Source organism: Microtus pennsylvanicus, chromosome 5 (genome assembly GCF_037038515.1).
Source record: "Microtus pennsylvanicus isolate mMicPen1 chromosome 5, mMicPen1.hap1, whole genome shotgun sequence".
NCBI lineage: Eukaryota > Metazoa > Chordata > Mammalia > Rodentia > Cricetidae > Microtus > Microtus pennsylvanicus.
The window spans coordinates 83,104,386-83,124,812 of record NC_134583.1 but is presented as its reverse complement, the minus strand read 5'-3'; the positions used below and the strand labels follow the sequence as shown (position 1 = coordinate 83,124,812).

The following is a 20,427-nucleotide window of genomic DNA, read 5'->3' as shown; positions in this document are numbered from 1 at the left end:
ATGCCAGAGGCCCTTTAGCTGCCTCTGTGCACTCCTTCTCCCCCTGCCTATCACCAAAATAGGGGGCAGGGGTCTCCAATTCTTAGGCAAAATGTGCCCCCAGGTCAGTGCCCACTAAAGGAGGCTCTGACCCAGGAAGGGAAGGGATGTGAAAGGGGAGAGGAGCATGAGCCTCACGTGAACTTGCTGTCCTGTATCCCAAATCCCTTCCCAGACAGAGTCATCTCTATAGCCCATGGATGGGCAAGGAGAGCTGGGAACCTGGCTTCACTGTAACTTGGTCTGGCAGGGTCTCCCAGTATCCTTTCCTGGTAGTAGACATCAAATGTGAAGACCCCACATTTGAAGGACCAACAAATCTGCACTTGCTCATCTCATCTCCCATTGAAAGGTGGCTAGGAGCTCACCAAGGAAGAGGCACAGGCAGGGGTGAAGCCAGGAGCCATCCCCACTGCCCGAAGGCATCCTGGAGGGTTTCAATACTGGGCACCCAGGCCTCCAGGGACAGGCTGGCAAAGGCTTTGAACAGACGGGAAAGAATGGCAGTTTGGGCCAGGAGTGGACACAGAGGCATTTTACATATCAGGCCACAGTCAGGTGAGGATACAGAGGTCACAAGAGAAGCTACAGGAAGGATACTGCTCCCAAGAGAACGTTCCAACCCAGGCAATGGGGCAGGGGGTGAATGCACAAAAATGGACCTGGAGTTTATAAAATCAAGCTTATAATACGTAGACAATGCCACAAAATAGAAAAAAATAAAGGCAACTTAGAACTCCAGGAAACTCAAAGGCCTCAGAGACATGGTGAAATATAAGTGAACTACATCATGAATTACAAAACAAAACAAAACTACTCAACAGGTGTCCAGCCCCCTGACCTCCCAACTCTATGAAAATCAGGTCTCAATACAGAACCACTAGGCACACAGGTAGTGTCCTTCCAGTGGGTCACTGATTCCACCCTGGAGTCAACCCTGTCCCTCATTCTCCCTGTCCCATTCTCCTGCCATCTAGCAATAAGAAAACAGTGAAATTAAATTGACCCATATAATGGGAACATTCTACCAAGTGGCGAAGAAACCCCTTTTGATCCCCTACTGGGGGAAAGATTAACCCTGTGCCTCTACCCCACTTCTCCACATGGGCCCTAATGTTAGATGTTTCCAACAGAGAGCTCCTCTCACACCAGGTCCCAGAGGACCCAGGTCCCTGAATGCATCCCTTTCCAATCAGAGAATGGCAGGAATGGGCAGCAAAGGGAGCCCAGCCTTCCTCCACATCAGGCCAGGGGCTTCAGGGAGCTCTGAGGCCAGCCTATGTCACTCCTGTGATGGCTACCCTGATAGCAGGCAAAGCCAATGTGATCCTCTGCAAGTGGACACCCACCAAGCAATGAGGCACTAAGTACCGATCCACCCAGCCTGCCAGCCCCAACATGTCCTTTTGTGACTCATCAGTGCCACTTCCCACTGTCAGCCCAGGAGAGGAAGGCCATGCTTGTATGCACCTGCGCAGCAACTTCCTGGGAACCAAGAGACACAGACTTGGGACTAGCAGGGTCTCTATATTAGAACAATCAGAGGGACAAAGCTCAGGTCCTATCACAGCTGCCTCTCCCTCCTCTTTGTCTGGCCCAGTCTCTGTATAGGAAAGGCCTGGCACCTTTTCATCGAAGGAAGTGATATCCTTAATTTTCCAACATACCTGAGGACAGGGTCACTCTTCTCTGCCAACACCAATGCCAGAGGCCTTCACAAGCTAAAGGGACCCACGTGGACTCAAGACCCTGTAATGGTCCTGTAGAACTCACAGCCTCTTGAGGTGGTCCATCTCCCTTGAGCACCCTCTAAAGGCCCACAGGGACCATTACTGTGTGGGTCTTGGAGGTAAGACCAGAACCCAGGAACTGGGAAGGGCAAAATTCTCTGGATTAATAGGGAGGATGGTGGGCTTTGGCATGTGCTCGTCTCTACCATGTCCTAGTGAAGTCATCTAACGCAGTAGACTGGAAATTGGAGAAAGCCCTGTCTACAGTGGAGTACAGGACCACCAGAGGTGCTTATAGCCAATATAGCCAACTGGTTCCAGCCTTAGTGTGAGCTGGGGTAGCTATGAGACAGATACCCACTCTACCATCCTCCCTGGGAGACCCGGCTAGAACACCAACCAGGCTTGTGGCAGGGAGGAAGGGGCATGTAGTGGAGGATCATGCATTGGCTGGCAGGTAAGCTTATATACTATCTTTTGCTGTTTGGGGTCCAAGGAGATCATGATCTATATCCAACTCTGGAGAATGAGGGACCACATGGTGGTGGCCTGGGAGCCACAGTCATGGTAGAACACTGTGTCACTGTGTAGTCTGGGCCCTACCGCCTACACTAGGCAGGTGGGCAGTGTTGGATCCAAGGTAGAAACTACCATGGGATCCTTACCACTGTCTCCAGTTGAGCACTGACACCACCCCCCTTCCTTTCTGATCCCCTCTGAGGTGCCTACTCCCTTGCCACTGCACCTCACCTAAGGAAGCCGTACCCCAGTTCATTGACTGTTGATGCAGCAGAGAAAACACACTGGGGCTAGAGGCTGTGCTCCAGAGGGAAAGGCAGGTAGGGGTTTCTAAAGCCAAACCAGGTTGGCAAGTTGCTCCTGGGTACCAAGGTCAGGCTTATAGCCAGTGATGCCCTCCTCCCCAGAGGCCCAAGGCCTCAGCTCAAGTGCCAAGCTCCCACAGTACTTGGGAATGCAACAGCTGACAAGGGCTGGTCTTCCTCTCCACAGTGAAAGTTCCCACTGTTTGCTCAGGAATTTGTCTAGGCCTTCCCAGAAGCTCAACTCCCTCTCTCACCCCCTCATGCACCAATATGAACTTTCACAGGCTGTAAATGTCCCATGCAGGGTTGGTCCAAACCTGCATGTCTATCCTTAGCCCAGCCTTGAAGAGATCAGAGTACTGAGAGCTGAGCCTGGGAGAATAGCCAGGTGGTACTCCACAGCCCAGCTCTACCTGCCAGGTCAGGCCAGGAAACTCTCTGGGGAGGAGGGGAGAAAGGGCTCAGAGACACCTGGGACATGACTATCTATGGATGAGGTTGGTGTCCCAGGGAGGCATTTTCCTGGCTTCAGGATGTGTGAAAGAGTCATGTCCACTGTCAATCTCTCTGCCCTGATGTTCACTTCAACAGAAGCTCTCCAGGTGGAAGCATGAAACCCTTCCCAATCTGCCATTCTGAAATCAGAATGGGGCTGAAAAGTGCTTTAAAAAAAAAAAGAGGCTCATGAGTAAAGCCCACTCACAAGTCTTGGGGGTCAATGGCCCCATGAAGAGGTCCTGAGGTCATATCCCTCCCTCTTGAATGATCCTTGGAGCATCCCTGTCTCCAAATCTCAGGCACCTCATATAGAGTCCTCCTTCTCTTCTTCCAAACCTCCATCTGTTGCCATGGTTACAGGAGCGATAAGGCAGGAGCATCCAAGGCTCCCCTTTTATTCCTGCCTCCTTTCATTGGGGTTAGGTTCTGGTCCTCACTGTGCCCCAGACACTTTCCTGGCCACTGAGTCCTGTGAGCACTGAATTTCAACTGTCCACTGACCCAGGTCCCTTGCTGTGCCCTCATCTGCCAACACCCAAAAGAAGGGGTGCCCAAGGACATCCTGGCTGAGGTTCATGGATAATGCCAGCCCCCAAAGTCAGAGAATATGGCTCCTTTTATGTCTGCTACCCATAAAACTTCCAATGGCCCAAAGAATAGAGGAGACACCCAGTATCCATCTGTGCTTAACATTGGGGACTCATTACTGTCCAGGACCCACAGCAGCCAACAATCCACCAGTATGCTGCACAGGTCTTCCCAGCATCACTCTGAAGTTCACGCCACTCTACAGCAAAGAAAGCAAGGGTATCCCTACTATAAGACACCCGAATCTCAGAAACTACAAAGGCTGCATGACAAGTGGTAAGAGGGAAGAGGATATGGATCCATCCCTAGGGTCTTCACAGTCCCTGTCTTCTGTTTCGAACTGTTGATGTGTACCTCCACACACTGAGACTTGCTGTCCAGCATTCCCACCTCACCTACATCCCATAGCACTCTCAATAGACTTGACTTACAACAGCTACAAGAAATTCAAACTCATTTGATCTTGTATTCAGCACTCATGTACTAAGTCATCAGCCAATCAGGAAAGCCTACACAGCCTTCACGCCCCCGCCCCCCAAAGTATCCTTGCATTCTTTGCAACCATAGCTAAGTTCCATCACTGTCAAGGTCTGCCTTCTGCCACTTCACAAACTAGTTAGCATGGCACATTATCCCAGCCTTTGGAACAACACATGGACATTAGTATGACTTCTACAATCTAAACACACAGAGTGACAGGCTGGTGTGAGTCAGGACATCACCAGCACCCGTAAGACTATGACAGGTAATTCTCCAATGAGATGTAGATGGCCTAACACCTGAGCTAAGTGGCTCCACATGCCCTGCCCGGGAAGTTTCATGGAGAAACTGTCCTCACCTGCCAATACATCTAGGACAGGCTCTGAACTCTGACCAGAGTTCAGAATGCTCCAAGACCAGGTCATCCCCTCAGGTATTAGAACAGACTTTCAGGAAAGGGGGAAAATTTTTGTGTAAAGGAAGACATAAAGTGATAGAGGAATAAGAAAAAAAAACAAGCATCACATCTGTAGCCTAGGCAAGGCCATCTCTCCAGGGGCCCAGCCACCAGTCCAGCTCTTCCAAAGGCTCTCTTGTTCCCAAGATGGAGTCAGCATGAGAAGCAGGAGGAAAGATTTGACTTGGATCTAACTCTGAGGCCAGGCTAAGGTCTGCAGGTAGATTCATAGTCAATACTGGACTGGTAGTGTGGGTGTCTCCAGTGGGTGAGACCCAACACCCAAGCCGGACAACTGGCTACAGCACTCGGGTCTGGCAATAAGCATGTACTCAAGCTAAGGGACAATAAGGACATGGATTCTCTACAGTTGTTTCAATAATTCTGCCCTGGGCTCTGCTCCAGGCCCCTTATGTGCATTGACATGTGGTCCAGGCACTGAACACCAACCCCCTAACGCCAGGATTCAGGATAGGTAGGTGAGCCTCCCTAAGGGCACTAAGAGTACTAAGAGTAGGACCATAAACATGTGTAAGAATGAAAAACAAGGACTAGACTGAGGAAGTACCCCATAGCAAACTGTAAGCCCCACAGTGGAGGAGGCTCGAGGAAATCTAGGCCAGGCCATGAACTGGGTATCACAATAAAATACTCCATATTGGCAAGAAGAAAAAGCAGACTACAGGTCCTGGAGGAGAGGGTTTGAGAGGCTATGGGGATGTTGGGGGAGGGGTGTCCTGAGAGCTGGACTTTATGGTTAAAGGATCTAGGTTCCTGGCACATTCCAAGATCTACCATCAATACCCTATGTGAGGGATGGGGGACAGTTCCATGTCTTCCATTCATAGAGGAAGAGGGGCCAAGAACTTGTAGCAGAGTGTTAACCCCATGTACACCCCCACAGAAGCCCAGCAGCAGGAAGGATTATACAAGAACCCATGTGGAGGCCTCAATCCCCCACTAGTGTGCACCACGGGCATCCTCTGCAGTCCCCTCATGTTGGTCAACCGCCCCCTAGCACCCTTATCTGGGGTCACAAGTGCTAGGAAACTGGGAATTTCGGGGCACACAAGGAATCTAGCAGGACATCTCCCGTACGCCACTTCTGTTATCCATGCTGGAGACTCAGCCAGGTCTGGGAACTCCCTTCCTGCTGAGGCACGTCCCTAGAGGTTGGAGAGGACCTCCCACTCCACAGTGCCAGATGATCACATTACACTTCTATTAACTGGGCTCCGCAATTCAATACTGCAAAATTATCCCGATGAGGTATTTTTGATAAATCCCTTATCTATTCAGTAATTCAATTGAGTGAACCGTTCATCTAAGCTGGTGTCCTAGTTAAGGAGACCTTGCTCTTCTTCCCTCCCTAGGTGCAGGACCTAGGGAATGGAAGCAGGCGATTAGGCCACCGGCTGAGCTGCTTTCAGAGTGGCAGGCCTAGAGACCCCAGAAGGAGAAGGTTCTGACTGAGCAGCATTTTCCTGGAAGGTATGTTTAGGGTAAAGGTGGAACAATGAGCAGGGGCCAGGTGGAGCCTGATAGAGTGAAGGGGGTTGATGCCCACACCCAGGGATCCAACACTGGGAACACCCATTGGCCTCCATGAACGTGAGGGCAGATTCCCACCTCCTGCATGCAGACCGTGGTACAGTAAAGGAGACACAGCTAGTGGTAGTACTCTGACCAGCAGCTGCCTAGCTTCTGAGGGACAGGACAGGCAGGGCAGAGATGCAGGATTACAGAGATGGACAGTCTGTAATGCTCTGGGAAGGCGGGGGCCTGGAAGGAGCAATTACAGCCTGCAGGCCTGACTGTGGGAGTCCAGACAGATATCCACTCCCATGCTCCCCTGTGTTGGCAGAGCTGAGTTCTGTAGCTGCTATCTCCTGCTTTGCACCTGCCAGGCCCCACCCCTTCAGTGCCCAAGGGATGGGCAATGGGGTTGCCATGGTGATGAGGTTGGGGATGCCTTCCTTGGGAAGCCCCAGGGAGTCTCTGACTGTCATCCCACACACAGGGAGACATGAGAGTTCAGCTCTACACACACACACATACACACACACACACACACACATCTTGTACACACTTTCACACATGCCTACATGTACATAGGTACACAAGCCTACAAAACATAGGACACAGACACACACGTGCACACACAGATACACAGGCCTGCAGATCTGCATACACCCTCAGGCCACATTCTAAAGCAGAAGGCTCCAGGTCTCCCCATCTGAACATCTTGCAGGCTTTTCACTCAGGTCCTCTGACAGCCAGCGATGGGCCACCCAAATGTTCTCCCAGAAACCCAGACATTACTAAAGACAACTTGCAAAACCTACAGATGTCCCAATTCCACTAGCTCCTTCACAATCAGCCATGAGTGTCCCTTAGCAGCATCCTCCACAAGCATGTGAGGTCCTGGCAGGACACTCTGGGCTTTCTCACCAGCAGAACCCTAGTAACTCCTTGAGAAATTCAAGGGCAGAAAAGGCCTCGATCCTTAATCTTTCCAGGGATGCTTCTGCCCATTACTACTGGCAGCTATGAGCACCAATGGGCCAGAATAGGCAAATCTACTCCATTTAGATGGGACTCACCTGCCTCTGCCTTCCTCCATGTCACTTAGCCAGTGTTCACCCCATGCCTGCCCTGTACCATCCCTGTGGCAAGAATCCACAAAGCAGTAAACTAAGACAGAACCTATGAACTAAGAGGAAGCTGAGGAGTCCAGCTGTTGCCTAGGTGTCCTTATAGCCAAGGAAAGGGAGACAGCCTGGCCAGTACTACTCTCATGTCCAGGGAAGCAACCTCCCTTGAGAAAACATACACAGTTCAGGGACCCCTCCCCCCACCAGGGGGACACGCTGCCCAGATAATCAGAGACAGGGACAGATGGACCCATGCCTGGCCTACAATGCTGATGGGAGGCCACTGTCAGGGAAGGGAGTCACGCTGAGTCCTGCAGTCACCTGCTGTCAGGGACAGAAACACTGGCCCCACCCCCGCAGCAGTGCCTGCCCATCCATCCTCAAGCAGGAGGCCAGTAATCTGCAGTAAGGTAATAATAGAATCTGCTTAGTGGGCAGCGGGCAGGAAGGACAGGGAGAGGAGAGAGGCAGAGTTTGCCGGCCCACACTCAGTACTTCCAAACAGCAGCATCTGTCCCCAAGTATCACCGAGCTAGTGTCCAACTGAGAAGCCCAGCATTATGTCTGCCTCAGCCACCTCTTCCTCTCCAGGCTGCCACTCAGGTTGGGGGCTGCCTTGTCCCAAGAGCTCTCCCTTGTCCTCATCCCAGTTCCCAATCGATGCTAGAACCTGATATCAGAAGGCCTGATTCTGTGCAGAGGGGTCTCTATTCCCGTGTCTGCCTCCCGGGCACTAGGCAGGGCCATCTGGCTGGCTCTGTCCTCATACACCCACTCTGAAGTCCACAGTTCTGGGAGGGAGCCCCTGGAGAGGCTGGGACAGAGGAGGAAGGACCAGGAAGAGCATGGTGTTGCAAATGCGAGCAGAGCTGGGAAGGCAGACAGTGAGAGGCACGGGCATAGAGAAGAGAGGCCTGCTAGAAGGAGCTGATCACCACACCTCAGGTCCCATAGCCCTAAAGGCCTTGGGGTGCTGGAGGTCAGGAGGCAAACCATCTGACCCTGGCAAGCCTCCCAGAGTAGCTGAAGCCTGGAGGAAAATGCTGTAGGAAATGCAGGTGCTTCTGAAGGGCTGGAGAAGAGCACTAGCTCTGGAAGCTTCCACCTAGAGAGTGGGTCAAAGCACATTGGGCAGTCAGACCCAGCCTTGGCAGCATGAATGAGCCTGCAGGCTGGTAATTACTTGTGGAGATCCCCCTCCTCCCACCCCAGCCATGCATCTACTAGCAAAAGAGCAGCTTCAAGAGCATCCGACTAGCACATGTCCAACCAGCAGTGCTGTACTAGGGAAAGTGGTATCCTATCAGCTCAGGACCCACAAGAGTTCTCCCTGGTGGAACTGTCATCCCAGCACCGCAACAGAAGATCCAAGGCAGAGATCCCCATCAGTGGTCTGTGAACCAAAGACAATGTAGCCAGGGGTGAGAGCCATCATCCTCCCTTCTCGGGCCTGAGAACAACGGCCACTGGCCCCAAAGTGACCTAACCAGGCTCTGTGTTCCTCTTCTCCAGATGATGCTAGGGTACATGCAGGAAGTACATAGGCCCCAGAGGTATGTGTATCAGGGAAAGCAGCATGACACAGGAGAGGGGTTGGGGCAAGGGTACTTCTGCAAACCCACTCCTGCCTGCATTTGTCAGTGTGTCTAGGACAGTAAGCCAAGCTCTGGGGGACAATGGGACTACCAAGTGCCTATGCCAAGCCTATAGCATAACCCCTTCCCCACAGACACTGGGTCCTGATGTCACTGGATTTCCAATTTGCAGCCTGGGATAGCCCTCAATATATCCTTCCAAGAATGGGACAGGACAGTGGGCTTGTGAGCTCTTTCAGCGAACACAGCTGTGGCGGTTACTGTGTGCTGTCAGACTGCTTGTAAGTCCTCTGAGATTTGGGGTTTGGCACCCACAATCTTCCAATATCAGATGAGCCCGCTTCTTTATAGATACCCCTGCAGCTGGTTCTTCATGAATCCTCTGGCTCAGCAGTCCCTCCTGAGACCCCCAAGGCCTCTCCGTATTGCAAATGTCACCTGTTTCCAGGAATTCCCATCTCTCAGTTAGCCTGAGGGAGGTGACAGGAAAGATGGACACTGTGTGCAAGGAGCCAGTAGAGCTAGCCTAGGATCAAGCCCTGAGGAAATGAAGGACTTGGGCTGGAGCAGCCAGAAGCGAGCACTAGTAACCTCTCACCTCCATGGGTAGGGTGCAGGAAATCAGCCTGGCCTACAGTCAGTCTCTCCTCACTTCACGTCCCAACAGCTACCCAAGACCATCATCACATCCTAGCATGCCATCCACACTCAGAACTCTGAAACAAGCCACACTCATCAATGGCAGACCTACCCCAGCCCCGAGATACCCACGTGAAAGGCTATGTCCACATCCTCCTGCAGTCAGAGCCACTCACAGGAGGATCTACCACCTGGTGAGGAAGCCAATGTCAAAGTCTGTACCAATGAGAAGTGTCCTCCTCCAGAGGCAGTCGGAGGCCTGCACCAAGCACCCTTGAGCACACAGGCCAGGCCAGGACTGGCAGCAGGAAGCCCAATATGTGTAAGTTTCCACTGGCCCATAGCCAGGTCCATGTCCCAACAGCAACTCAAGGCCATCACAAAGCCCAAAGCCATATCTGGGAGACAAATCTTGAAACTCACCAAAGACCTCTGAGTCCCTCACACAGCTCAGCACAGCTAAAGCTTGGGACTGAAGACCAGAGGCTATCAGAAGCACGCTCCCCCCAACACCACCTGGCAGAAGTTATAGACTTCAGCACAGTTATGCTGGACAGCTCCCAATTAGTGACAAGCAAAGGCGGAGCTTAGAGCAGATTCTCCACAGTAGAGCAGAAGGCCCGAGGCTATCCCCCAAGAAGGATCCAGGAATTTGAGGCCCCTGCACCACTTGGCTTTGCCAAAGGCTTTCTCTGAAAAGTAGGGTGGGCAAGGGTCACTAGATGCTGGCACCCAGCAGCCAAGGGCTCTCAGTACAGGGTGGGCAGGGGTCTGGGGCTGCTCAGGTAAAGGGTAATAGTCCCAGGGACTCCTGAGCCCTGACGCCTCCCATACATGGACTAACAACAGGCTGAGGAAAGGTGTACTCTTCTAAACTGCCACAGTTGCATGCATACCCAAGAGACCTGTGATCTAGACATGTATCACAGACACTAAGCTTAGCCTGCTACAACAGCAGCTCCAATGCCAATGAAAATACTCATTCTCCAGGGATGCCCATGCCAGTTTCCCTGCATCTGCTAGATGACAGGCAATATGACCATGATTGCCACTGCCCACTATCTCCCAACTCCTGGCACAGCCTCCTGAGCCACACAGAAGCCATAAGTCAGTGCGTTAGCACAAGAGCTCCATGAAGAAAGGTGCTAGGATGTAGGGCCTTGGAGCAAGGGGCCTGGGTGGGCTGGCTTGCTTAACCCAGCTCCATGCCTACTGCACCCACTGTCCACCTGCTGGAAATGCAGTGTCCCTAGTGATGCTCACAAAACCACATTCTGACTGCATGGAAGCCCTCCTCTCTGGAGACGGAAGCTGTATCATGAGCCAGTGGGCACTGAGGGACACTGCTGCCCTGCCTGGCATATATGAAGGCTGGCTCTGAGCAACAACTCTGACATCAATTACACAGGAGTTTGAGAGACCTGGCCTAAGCTGGGATGCCATCCTTCTACCCATACCTCTGTCTACACCTGCTGAAAGGCTCAGGACAGATGATTGGATCTACGGCAATCCCAATGCCCAGAAAGAGGCCACTCTCACCCTTGAGAGATCCATCCACCTAGGTTTCCGGAGGAACAGATCAGCAAATGCAAGCAGTCAGTGGAAGAGGTTCAGGCCCTGGAAAGCTTTTTACTCTCATTCAAGTGCTGGACCAGCTTATGCTGCTTTAGAAGGAGAGTTACTTCTGGGATGGTAACAGCTCTGTGATCCTCCAAGTCTGTCTTTTTGATATATACACTGGAACATTACCAGGTATGATTTCTTTCCAAATAAATAGGATTGAAGCAAAACTGGGTACACATTGCTGGGGGTTGCAGCTGGGAATGTCAAGAAGGGGCATACTGTGTTTTAGAGACCCCTGTACATCCTACATGGCAATGCATAATCCAGTACTGGCCCAACACAGGACAGTTTCCATAACAGCCCCAAACAATAGAAATCCCACAGGACATCCTTTAAGCTGAAGACCCTCTGTCGGCTTGCTGCCCAAGTCCCTTTCACCAATGCCCAGTATGTTGGAGACAGGGTCAGAGTGAGATGAGCTCAAACCAGTAGGAATCTAGGGATTTGCTTGAGACTTCACGGGCACATGAGAAGAGACAGAATCAGCCTGCCTGCTCACTAGTCCAGAGCCTGTGAAGGTGGCAAAGGTGCCATTCTGAGTCTCAAGAGACTGGGCCTGCCCAGAATCCCCTTGGCTAGGCAGAGATGACCATAATCCCATCATCTCTCTCTGCCTGCTGCTCCACCAACAAGGGTTCCAGGAAAATCTCCTTGGTGGAAGGGGTAAACAAGCAAAAAGAACCACTTATCTTCTTTCCCCTTCTTTCTCAGGTCCTTTAGCCTGCACATCACTGACCCTGAAGTTGTCACTGACACATCAAGAGGCACAGAACTGCTCAGTCCCATTTAAGAAGGTCTTCCTGGCATCTTCTCATTATCTCACCCCCACTGCTACATAGACATGTACATAGACATGCTACATAGGCATGAAGAACAAAGAATTCCCTATTGTAGTCTGGTCTCTCAACTAAGTCCTCGGGATAGACCTGCCCAGAGACACGGTACACAAACTCTGCCATAGGACAGTTGTGACGCCAGGGCTTCCAGACATGTACAAACACTACTTGCTGCAGTACAGGATGGGGCTTGCCCAGCTCCTCGTGAGATGGACTTGCCTTTGGGGAGTGTCAGGTCAGTGGGATCATGTCTGCATCCCCATCAGCCCTGAAGGAAGGTGACACAATGAGACTCTAAAGACTAGGAACCTACTTGATGTTGTGTGTATGAGATCCAGAAACAGCCAGAATAGAGGGACACTGCCGCTTCCGAAAGCCAGCAAAATTCTGTGCCCCTCAATACGGTCTAAAATGAGAAGGGTTGGCATTCTGGGTATTTGGGTCACTTCTGAAGGGCCTACTAATCACACCAAGACAAGCCTGGGGCTGTGTCTGAAAGTGAGGTTGAGGGTGGCATTTACAGCTCTTTTATTTGAGGGAGGGGCTTCACATGAGGAAGCTGAACAAATCCTTACCTGTCCAATGGACTCCACTCCCAGAGCATGAAGACCTCCACCTCAGGGACAACTTCCCCAACCCCAGCACCAATAATCCCTCAAAGTGGCCCACTCTGGCCAGTATCTTTCCTTGGGTGAGGACTTGTGGTCAGGACAAGAGAACTCTCAGTTGAGGACAGAAGCCACATGCTGAGTAAATCAGTATCCAGGGGCCCAGGAACCCAGGAGAGCTTGTAGCAAGTCAACTCATGTGGCAGTAATCTTACCAAGTTGGCTTCACCCTGGCCATGGGCTCTTGGAACAGGTTCTCAAGGACCCACAGCCACGTGATTAAACCCAGCAACCTACTCCCTGAGCACTGAGGGCCCCCCAGGCACGACCACCCAACTCCTATCCTGATACTTTCACCCTCACAAGGGTTGTAGGCAGCTGGGGTAACTGGGGCTCCCAAGCGCAGTTGCCCCTCAACAGCCACATTCATAGCCTCCTTGCGCACACCGCCCACGGCTCTGAGCCTCAGCTGACGTGTAGCCGCCTCCACTTGCGTCACTGGCCCTTAGGCAGCTGTCCAAGCTGCCCTCAAGCCTCTGCCCCTAGGGCCAGGACCCAGAGTGGGCAACTGCAGAGTGAATGCGCCCAAGGCACTTCTATCCCCAAGAAGGCCAAAGACTTTCTGTGCCAGAGAGCCTCCAAATAAATGAACCTAGAATTCCCAAACCGGCTCCAGGACCAGCTCTGTGCCTTCTCTAGCCATCCCAGAACCACAAGGTCCCCAAACTATCCATTCGACCCTGGTCGGGTTCACAAGGATGCTGTGGCTACCCAGAGAAGGTGCGTACATCCTCCCACACAATTAAGAAGTGAAGACTCTACATGGATTGATCACTCACCCAAGAAGATGCTGTCAACCTCTAGTCCTGGAACAAGACCCTAGACCCAGTCTGTGACCAGCATGCCAGAATCCACCCGCAAAAAATGGGAGGTTTCTTATCAAACAGATGGACTTTCAGGATACTGTCCAGCAGGCGGGGCTGGCTCCCAGCTGCTAGGATCCAGAACACTGACTGTTCAGAAACAACAGAACAAGGCCTGAACCAAGAGGGCTGGGCTCTGAGTGGTGGCCCCTCTGGTACAATCCGTGCTTTGTCCCTGAAGCCTAAGTCAAAGCCCAGCCTCCATCCTGTTCAGAACCCTGGGCAGCCTGGTTCAGCTAGCATCTCTGGGCAAGGTCTTGTGGAGGCCTGTGGGCAGCTGTGGCCACGTTAGGCTTGGACCTGAGTCACCAGGCATATTAGCTACTAAGCAGGTGAGCTCAGGTCTTACTTCTAATCAAGGAAGCCCACTTATGGGCCCATAAACTTCCTAGAGAGTACAGGGCAAAATAAGGGACCCCTTCAAACAGAGGAGCACCAAGAGACCCTCATCTACCATAGCATCCCCAAGAAGGGCCATGACAGGCACCCTTACTTGCTCTTACCAGACACTGTATTCAGCTTTGGAGCCTCATAAAAGTCCCAAGGAAACCTCATTCCCAAACCCATTTGTAAATGAGGTCAAAGGCCTAAAGCCCTTCTGCTATAGTTAGCAGCCAGCATACAGCCTTCAGAATCAGTGGCATAGAATTGCCTCCACTAAATTCCAGGTGACTACGGGACCTCCGGACCTGATCCACCAAGGACAACCTGAGACTCTCTGAAAGAAATACCCCCACTAGGTCACTGTGAAGGTACCCTCACTACTCTGCCAGAGTTCAGAAAATGGGACTTTCTAGTGACATGAGTCACCCTTAATAATAGCTGCTGGCTATCCTGGGGAGGGCCAGCTGCCCACTGTGTGGTATAGAAGCAGGGTACCAAGGTAAGAAGGGGTTAAAGTGATATGCTCTCCCTGGCACACTCCACAAATACCAGGGAAGAACCTAGGGCAGATAGAATGGTCAGGGCACCAGAACACACTTGACAGGCTGTGTCCAGGAATGGGCCTGGCTGGTGTTGCTAACAGGTGGGATACAGGGCTTGCCAATCTCACACTACTGTTTAGGTGACTTGACTAGCCTCAGAGAAGGGCAGTGCGTGGCAAGTTAAGGGGCATCTACACACCAATGACACAGACGACGTCTGGCTACCATCAGAGTAAAGACAGCCAGGGATATGGTGGGACCTAGAGCCCCCAGAGCCTCAGCCCACCCACCGCCTACTGCTGTGGTGGCTATGGCTGGCCACAATGGCATTCACCTCTGAGACCTGCTGATGATCTGTCAGAAACAAAGCCTGGAGAGCAGTGGAAAGAGCTGATTCTGCTTCGAGTCTCGGCGAAGGCTAGGCCCGCACCTACTTCAGCACGGCTGCACAGGACAGTTTGTGCCTCTGTTTCTAGACACAGTTCTCCCCTGGGCAGCAGCAGGGCAGAGACCTAGGCATGGCCCACTCTGGAAGTCAGCCCTTCATAGGCCTATTACACGAGGGCTCTGGTGTGTAGCCAGGCCCTGGGCAAAGCCCACACAAGAGAGGCCCATGAGCACACCAAGGAAGGATCTGTGCAGGCACACGGCACATCCTGAGTGAGCACCTATAGTGTGCCTTTCCAGTACAAACATGCCCCATCCCATGGCAGGAAGTTCAGGAGTCCATGAAAGGTTCATGCCAGCTTTCATCAGAGTAGGCAGAGACCCATGTGCATGGGGACACAGATGCACTGTGAGCCACCTCAGTGAGCCAGGTCAGGATGGTTCCCCTGTGGTTCTCCAACCTCTACCAAGAGCACTTATCCTTCAAGCACACCTCCGCTTCCCTGGCCTCTGCGTCCTGCTGCCTGTAAAAGCTCCCAGAGAGAACAGGAGCTCCTGAGCAAGTATGAACTGTGGAAGGAGGGCTGGCAGTGCCCAGGTTTAGCCAGAGAGGAGCTGAGCAGGGCAGAAGACAGGCAGGAGAGCTGCATGACCCATGCAGCTCCCAGACCTGCATACCACCTGATCTGAGCTCTGAACAAAGCCCTGGGCAGGAGATAAATCATCCCCTGTTCCCAATAAGTAGAACTCTAACAGAGTGCTAGTTCTGAAGCCATGGTACCCTCATCTGTACAACTAGGTCAGATGGCCAGAGCCAGATGTGGAAGAAGGCTGTATAATTCCACGAGGGACTCACAGCAGGAGCCAGACGAACCTGGTGAGTGGCAATCACCAGGCACGACATGCTACCCACTTTCACCGCTGCAGAAGCCACCAGGCCCTTTCCACCCAGCTTGAGGGGCCCTGGGGCTTGGCCCCACACAGCTTCCCCTCAGCTCCTCACCAGCATGGCTCATCTACAGGGCCTGGCACAGCAGCCACTCACTCACTGCGTGACTTTCAAAAACTGACCTGGTCCCAGCAGCCACCTTCAATCCTGCTTCTGTTCACTGTGTTGCCCTCTACCCATGAATATCAACATTCCTGGTCCTGTGACACCTACGGGTCTGCTACATCCTCACCTGTTTCTCTACATCCATCTCCCTTCTCACCTGTCTCCCCCCTTGCCCACCTATCCCACCCTCACAGCTTCTTCTACCTCAAGATTCCCCTGTAGCCTGTCAGTCATCAGAGCTCCCATCCAACCTCTTTTTTTTTTTCTTTTTTTTCTTTCTTTTTTTTTTTTTTTTTTTTGGTTTTTCGAGACAGGGTTTCTCTGTGGTTTTGGAGCCTGTCCCGGAACTAGCTCTTGTAGACCAGGCTGGTCTCGAACTCACAGAGATCCGCCTGCCTCTGCCTCCCGAGTGCTGGGATTAAAGGCGTGCGCCACCACCGCCCGGCCCATCCAACCTCTTAAAGGCCATTCGTAAGTGTGAAATGGGTATTTCAGGTTTCTCAATCTGGCAGACCCTCCACTGACCTGTGAGCCCATTCAGGTAAGCTTGAAGGCAATCCCCCACTCATCCCCTTCTCTTGGCCTGACTGACCACTTCTTGCAGGGTAGGGGGCCCTGTCATCACCTCCTATAGTAGGTCTGTGCTGGCTAGTTTTTACATCAACTTGACACAGACTAGATTTGGGGAGAGAGAAGAAGATCAATTGAGGAAAAAAGATGCCCCCACCAGATTGGCTTGTAGACAACCATTTTCTTGGTTAACGATTAATATGATAATTGCCCATTCCATTCTGAGTGATGCCACTCTTGGGTAGGCAGTCCTGGGGTGGTATAAGAAAGCAGGCTGAACAAGTCATGAGGAGCAAAACAGTAAGCAACATTTCTCCGTAGCCTCTGCTTCAGTTCCTGCTTCCAGATTCCTGCCTTGCCTTAAGTTCTTGCCATGACTCCCTTCCCTGATGGACTGTGATGTGTAAGTTGAAATAAACCCTGTACTCCCCAGGTTGCTTTTGGTTATGGTGTGTAGCACAGCTATAGAAATCCTGACAAAGACAGGATCCTACAGGCCTTCCTAGGCTGTGGGCCCACGAAGGCAGAGCTTCAGCATGGGCAGAAGAGTAGTGAGGCTACACAGCCTATGTAACCCTCCTTCTGGTCCTGGTGCTACCTAGACTTGAAGCATCTCCCATTCCAATTCAGTCTCTAGGGGTGCCTTCAAAGGGAGGGATTGTCTCCCATTTCTGTAGGGGCTAAGTTTGGAAAGAACTAGGGGGAAAAAGCGCATCTTAGATCAGGGGAAAGTCCTGCAGAGTCCTGGAATTCCCAGCCCAGCCCAGGAACCCCCCAACTCCTGAAGAGCTTCTGTTGGTCAGGGTTCCAAGCATTCCAATGTCACTCAGCACCTGGACCCAGGGGGAAAGTCATCAGAGGATATACTCAAGGCCTCCAAGGGTAGTTTAACAGGAAGAGAGATGATTGCATGACCACAGCCACAGCAGCCAGGTGCAAGGCCAAACACCAGCAAAAGTGATAAGAGAAACTCCCTGGGCCCAAGCCACCACCCCATGGGTAGTCCAAAAGAAGGGGCAGATTGGATGCTCCAGAAAGCACAGAGGAGCCACCTACCCCCTACCCCATCTAACTCCATGGAGGCAACATCTTGCGGTTTGTCTTCCTCTAGGTAATGTGCTTACACTACTCCACAAGGCTCACTGCCACCAGACTATCCCACAGCCCCAAGAAGCAGCTTATGTGTGGATAGGCAGATACAAGCAGAAAGAAGCAAGGGTTAGTGTTGAAATGAGCAGGTGGGTAGGAACTGCGAGCCATCTGTGTGTGTGTTCCCATGACATGTGGTCATGCCAGGAGAAACCCTCAGATCGGCATGTAAGCAGGGCAGAAGTGGACAGAGTCGAGCCTACACGCCCCATCAAGCTTTCCTGGCAAGAAGTTGGACTCTGCCTGATCCAGGGGTAGCACAGAAGGCTGAGACACAGCAATTCGGCTGACATCTAGTGTTAAGTGGCCAGGCCCAGCAAATACAGTCAGGACCTACCTACATCCACCAGGATGACCTTTCAATAGCAGAGCGGGAAGACACACATGATGAAACATGATGAATAGTCTCCTCGGCTGCACATTGGCACTCTGGTGGTCAGAAGTCAGGAGAGAGGGTGTGTCCAGACGGCCCAGGAGCAAGGCTGCTCAGGGTCCTTCTAGATCACTGGCCATCATGGTGCCATTAACTACACGACCATGTAACGCCACAGAGAAAACAGGGAAGCCAGCCCCTACCCACAGGGTCCACAAGGCACCATGCATCATTCACTGCTATCATCACTTATACGCCCAGGGCTTCTTATAACAACGTTTTATTGGTAGGATAATTAGATTATTTTAATGCCTCCTGCATTCTGCTGCTCCAGGCCCTTCTCTCACACACTACAGTTGCTCATCCCAGGAAACATGCATATCCGGAACTCAATGGAACACCACCTGCCTATGCCTTACCCTCAACCCCGAGTCCCTTGCTCAGTGACTTGGTGTTGACTGCTGAGTTTAGGGGTTGACTCCAGGGTGGGAAGATGTAGCTTCTGGGGTCCAAATATATATATGCCTCCGTGACATCACAGTTGCAGGCCTCTAAGGGAACTCAGCCTGGCCCATCTCCTTCCCAAACATCGCCTTTACCACTGCCTCCCTGAAGCCCTGGGGTGCTTCTAGAGGGCCCCTAAGCCCCCACCCGAACCATACCGCACCCTCCCGCTGTCCTCCACTCCCAAGCCTGCACTGGCTCTGGGGAACTTTTCCAAATGGAAAGGAGATGTGGGCAGTGCCAGTTGGACCTCTGGGCAGCCGGAAGACAGGCCAGTCCTGGGAGAAGAAAGAAAATGGCTGAGTCCCAGCCTCCCACAAAGACGACTGTGTGAATGCGCCTAGCTGACCAGATGAGGGGGCTGACTAAACCCAGCCCGTTCCAGAAAGCTGGCCAAATTCAAGGTAGCCGGGTTCTCTGCTAGTCTACGGGAAAGCTGTGCAGAGATGGAACCTGCCCAACGAAAGACAGTGAGGACTCTTGGGGAGGTTCATCTCTGCTGTAGGCCCAGGTCTGTTCCAACCGTCAGACGGGGATGTATGGCTCAAGCCCAGGAACTGTCACCCTCTACCTCCCCAGGGAAGCCCAGTGTCGCAGACACTCAGACTTGAGGCTGGGTGCAGAAGAAGGCGCTGTCCAGCTTCCCTAAGGTTCCTGAGCTGTCACCCCCAACCTGAGCCGGAGGTCAGGGCTAGGAAAGCCAGGCCAGGTCCTGCCGGGCGGTGGCCGTTGCCTGGAGGTGGGGGTCATGCAGCCGGGACGCAGCTGCTCAGGCAGCATGCCTATTAGCGCGGCAGACGGCAGATGGGCGCCCGCTCGTCCCCCTCCTCCCGCGGCACAATGGGCCCGGCGCTAGCTCGGGCGCACAATGCGGCCCCGGGCCGCGCACCTGCAGCGGGACTGCCGGGAGCAGCCAGGCCCGGCTCCTGCTGCCCCAATCGCCGTGCGCCCCAGGCCGCACCGCGTGCCCTTGGGCTGCGCCCGCCGGCCCGCAACCGGTGGGCTGCGGGGCTCCACCACGGGACCCAGGAGTGCGGCGGACGTCGGCGCACCGCCGCCCATTGTTCGCGGCCGCCGGGCCGGGCCTGCAGCATCCCTGCTCTGAGGCCTCCCTCAGCCCCGCCCGGCCGGTCAGCACGGTCTCACCGGCCCCGCGGCCGCGCGCCCGCCCCCCACCCCGGCCCCGCCCGCGCCCCAAGCAGCCGGCGCGCACGCACCTGTCTGCCCCTTGCCCAGCGTCTTCTCCAGCCGGTAGGGCCCCACATACTGCGCGTGCTGCGCCCCGCCGCCGTCCTTCCCCGTCGATGTCATCGCTCCCGGGCCCCGCGCCGGCGAGTGGGCGCCCGGGCGCGCGGGCAGGGAGGGGCCGGCCAGCCGTGCGTCCGAGTCCGCCAAGCGCCGTCCGCGCTGACCCGGCCAGCGGCGCCCCCGGGCGGGCCGCGCCGCTCTGCGCCCCCGCCGCCCCCCACGCCGCGCCCGCCGCACCCGTGTGAGGCCGGGCTGCGGGGATGCTTCTCTGCCTCTCTGAGAGGACCCGGCGGGCGGGGGCACCAGGCTTCCGCCGCCACCTCCGAGGCCCGCGCCCCGCGCCCCGCGCCCCCCAGCGCACGCCCGTCCGTGGCCGTGCAGCCGAGCCCCGCCGAGCAACCGAACCGAGCCGCTCAGCCGAGCCCAGACGAGCAGCCGAGCAGCTTCGAGTGCCGCCGAGCCCGAGCCGAGCCCGAGCGGGCGCCACCGGCCGCAGCTACCGTGACAAGTGGTGCTTGCAGCTGTCAATCACAGCCATGGTCCAATCAGCGCCGTCCGCCTGGACCGCCCCGCCAGTCTCCAAGAGCGCGCTGGGCCGCTGGGCCGGGAAAGGCGAGATTGGGGTGTCGATGGGGCGGGGGCGAAGTGGAGGCCAGGCTAGGGCCAGGAGCCTCCCGACTGTGCTCTCGCTGCCGGAGATCTTGTCATTAAATGGAATGCTA

The 20,427-nt window shown here is 53.8% G+C and overlaps 1 protein-coding gene across 19 annotated transcripts in view; it reads right to left on the bottom strand.

Moving 5' to 3' along the window:
- Brsk2 (BR serine/threonine kinase 2) overlaps window positions 1–20,187 on the bottom strand; it is a 52,574-nt gene extending 32,387 nt beyond the window's left edge. For 8 of the 19 annotated variants that reach the window (XR_012910631.1, XR_012910632.1, XR_012910633.1 and 5 more), the window contains exon 1: window positions 19,675–20,185. Coding sequence is in view for 16 of the 19 variants with exons in the window: in XM_075972811.1 (XP_075828926.1) it covers window positions 19,675–19,768 (94 nt within the window). In the remaining 3 variants the exon portion in view is untranslated. Of the gene's footprint in view, window positions 1–19,674 lie in introns of all 19 variants that reach the window. The other 11 variants (XM_075972803.1, XM_075972804.1, XM_075972806.1 and 8 more) reach the window with 3 other exon arrangements.
- Window positions 20,188–20,427: the final 240 nt, after the last annotated feature.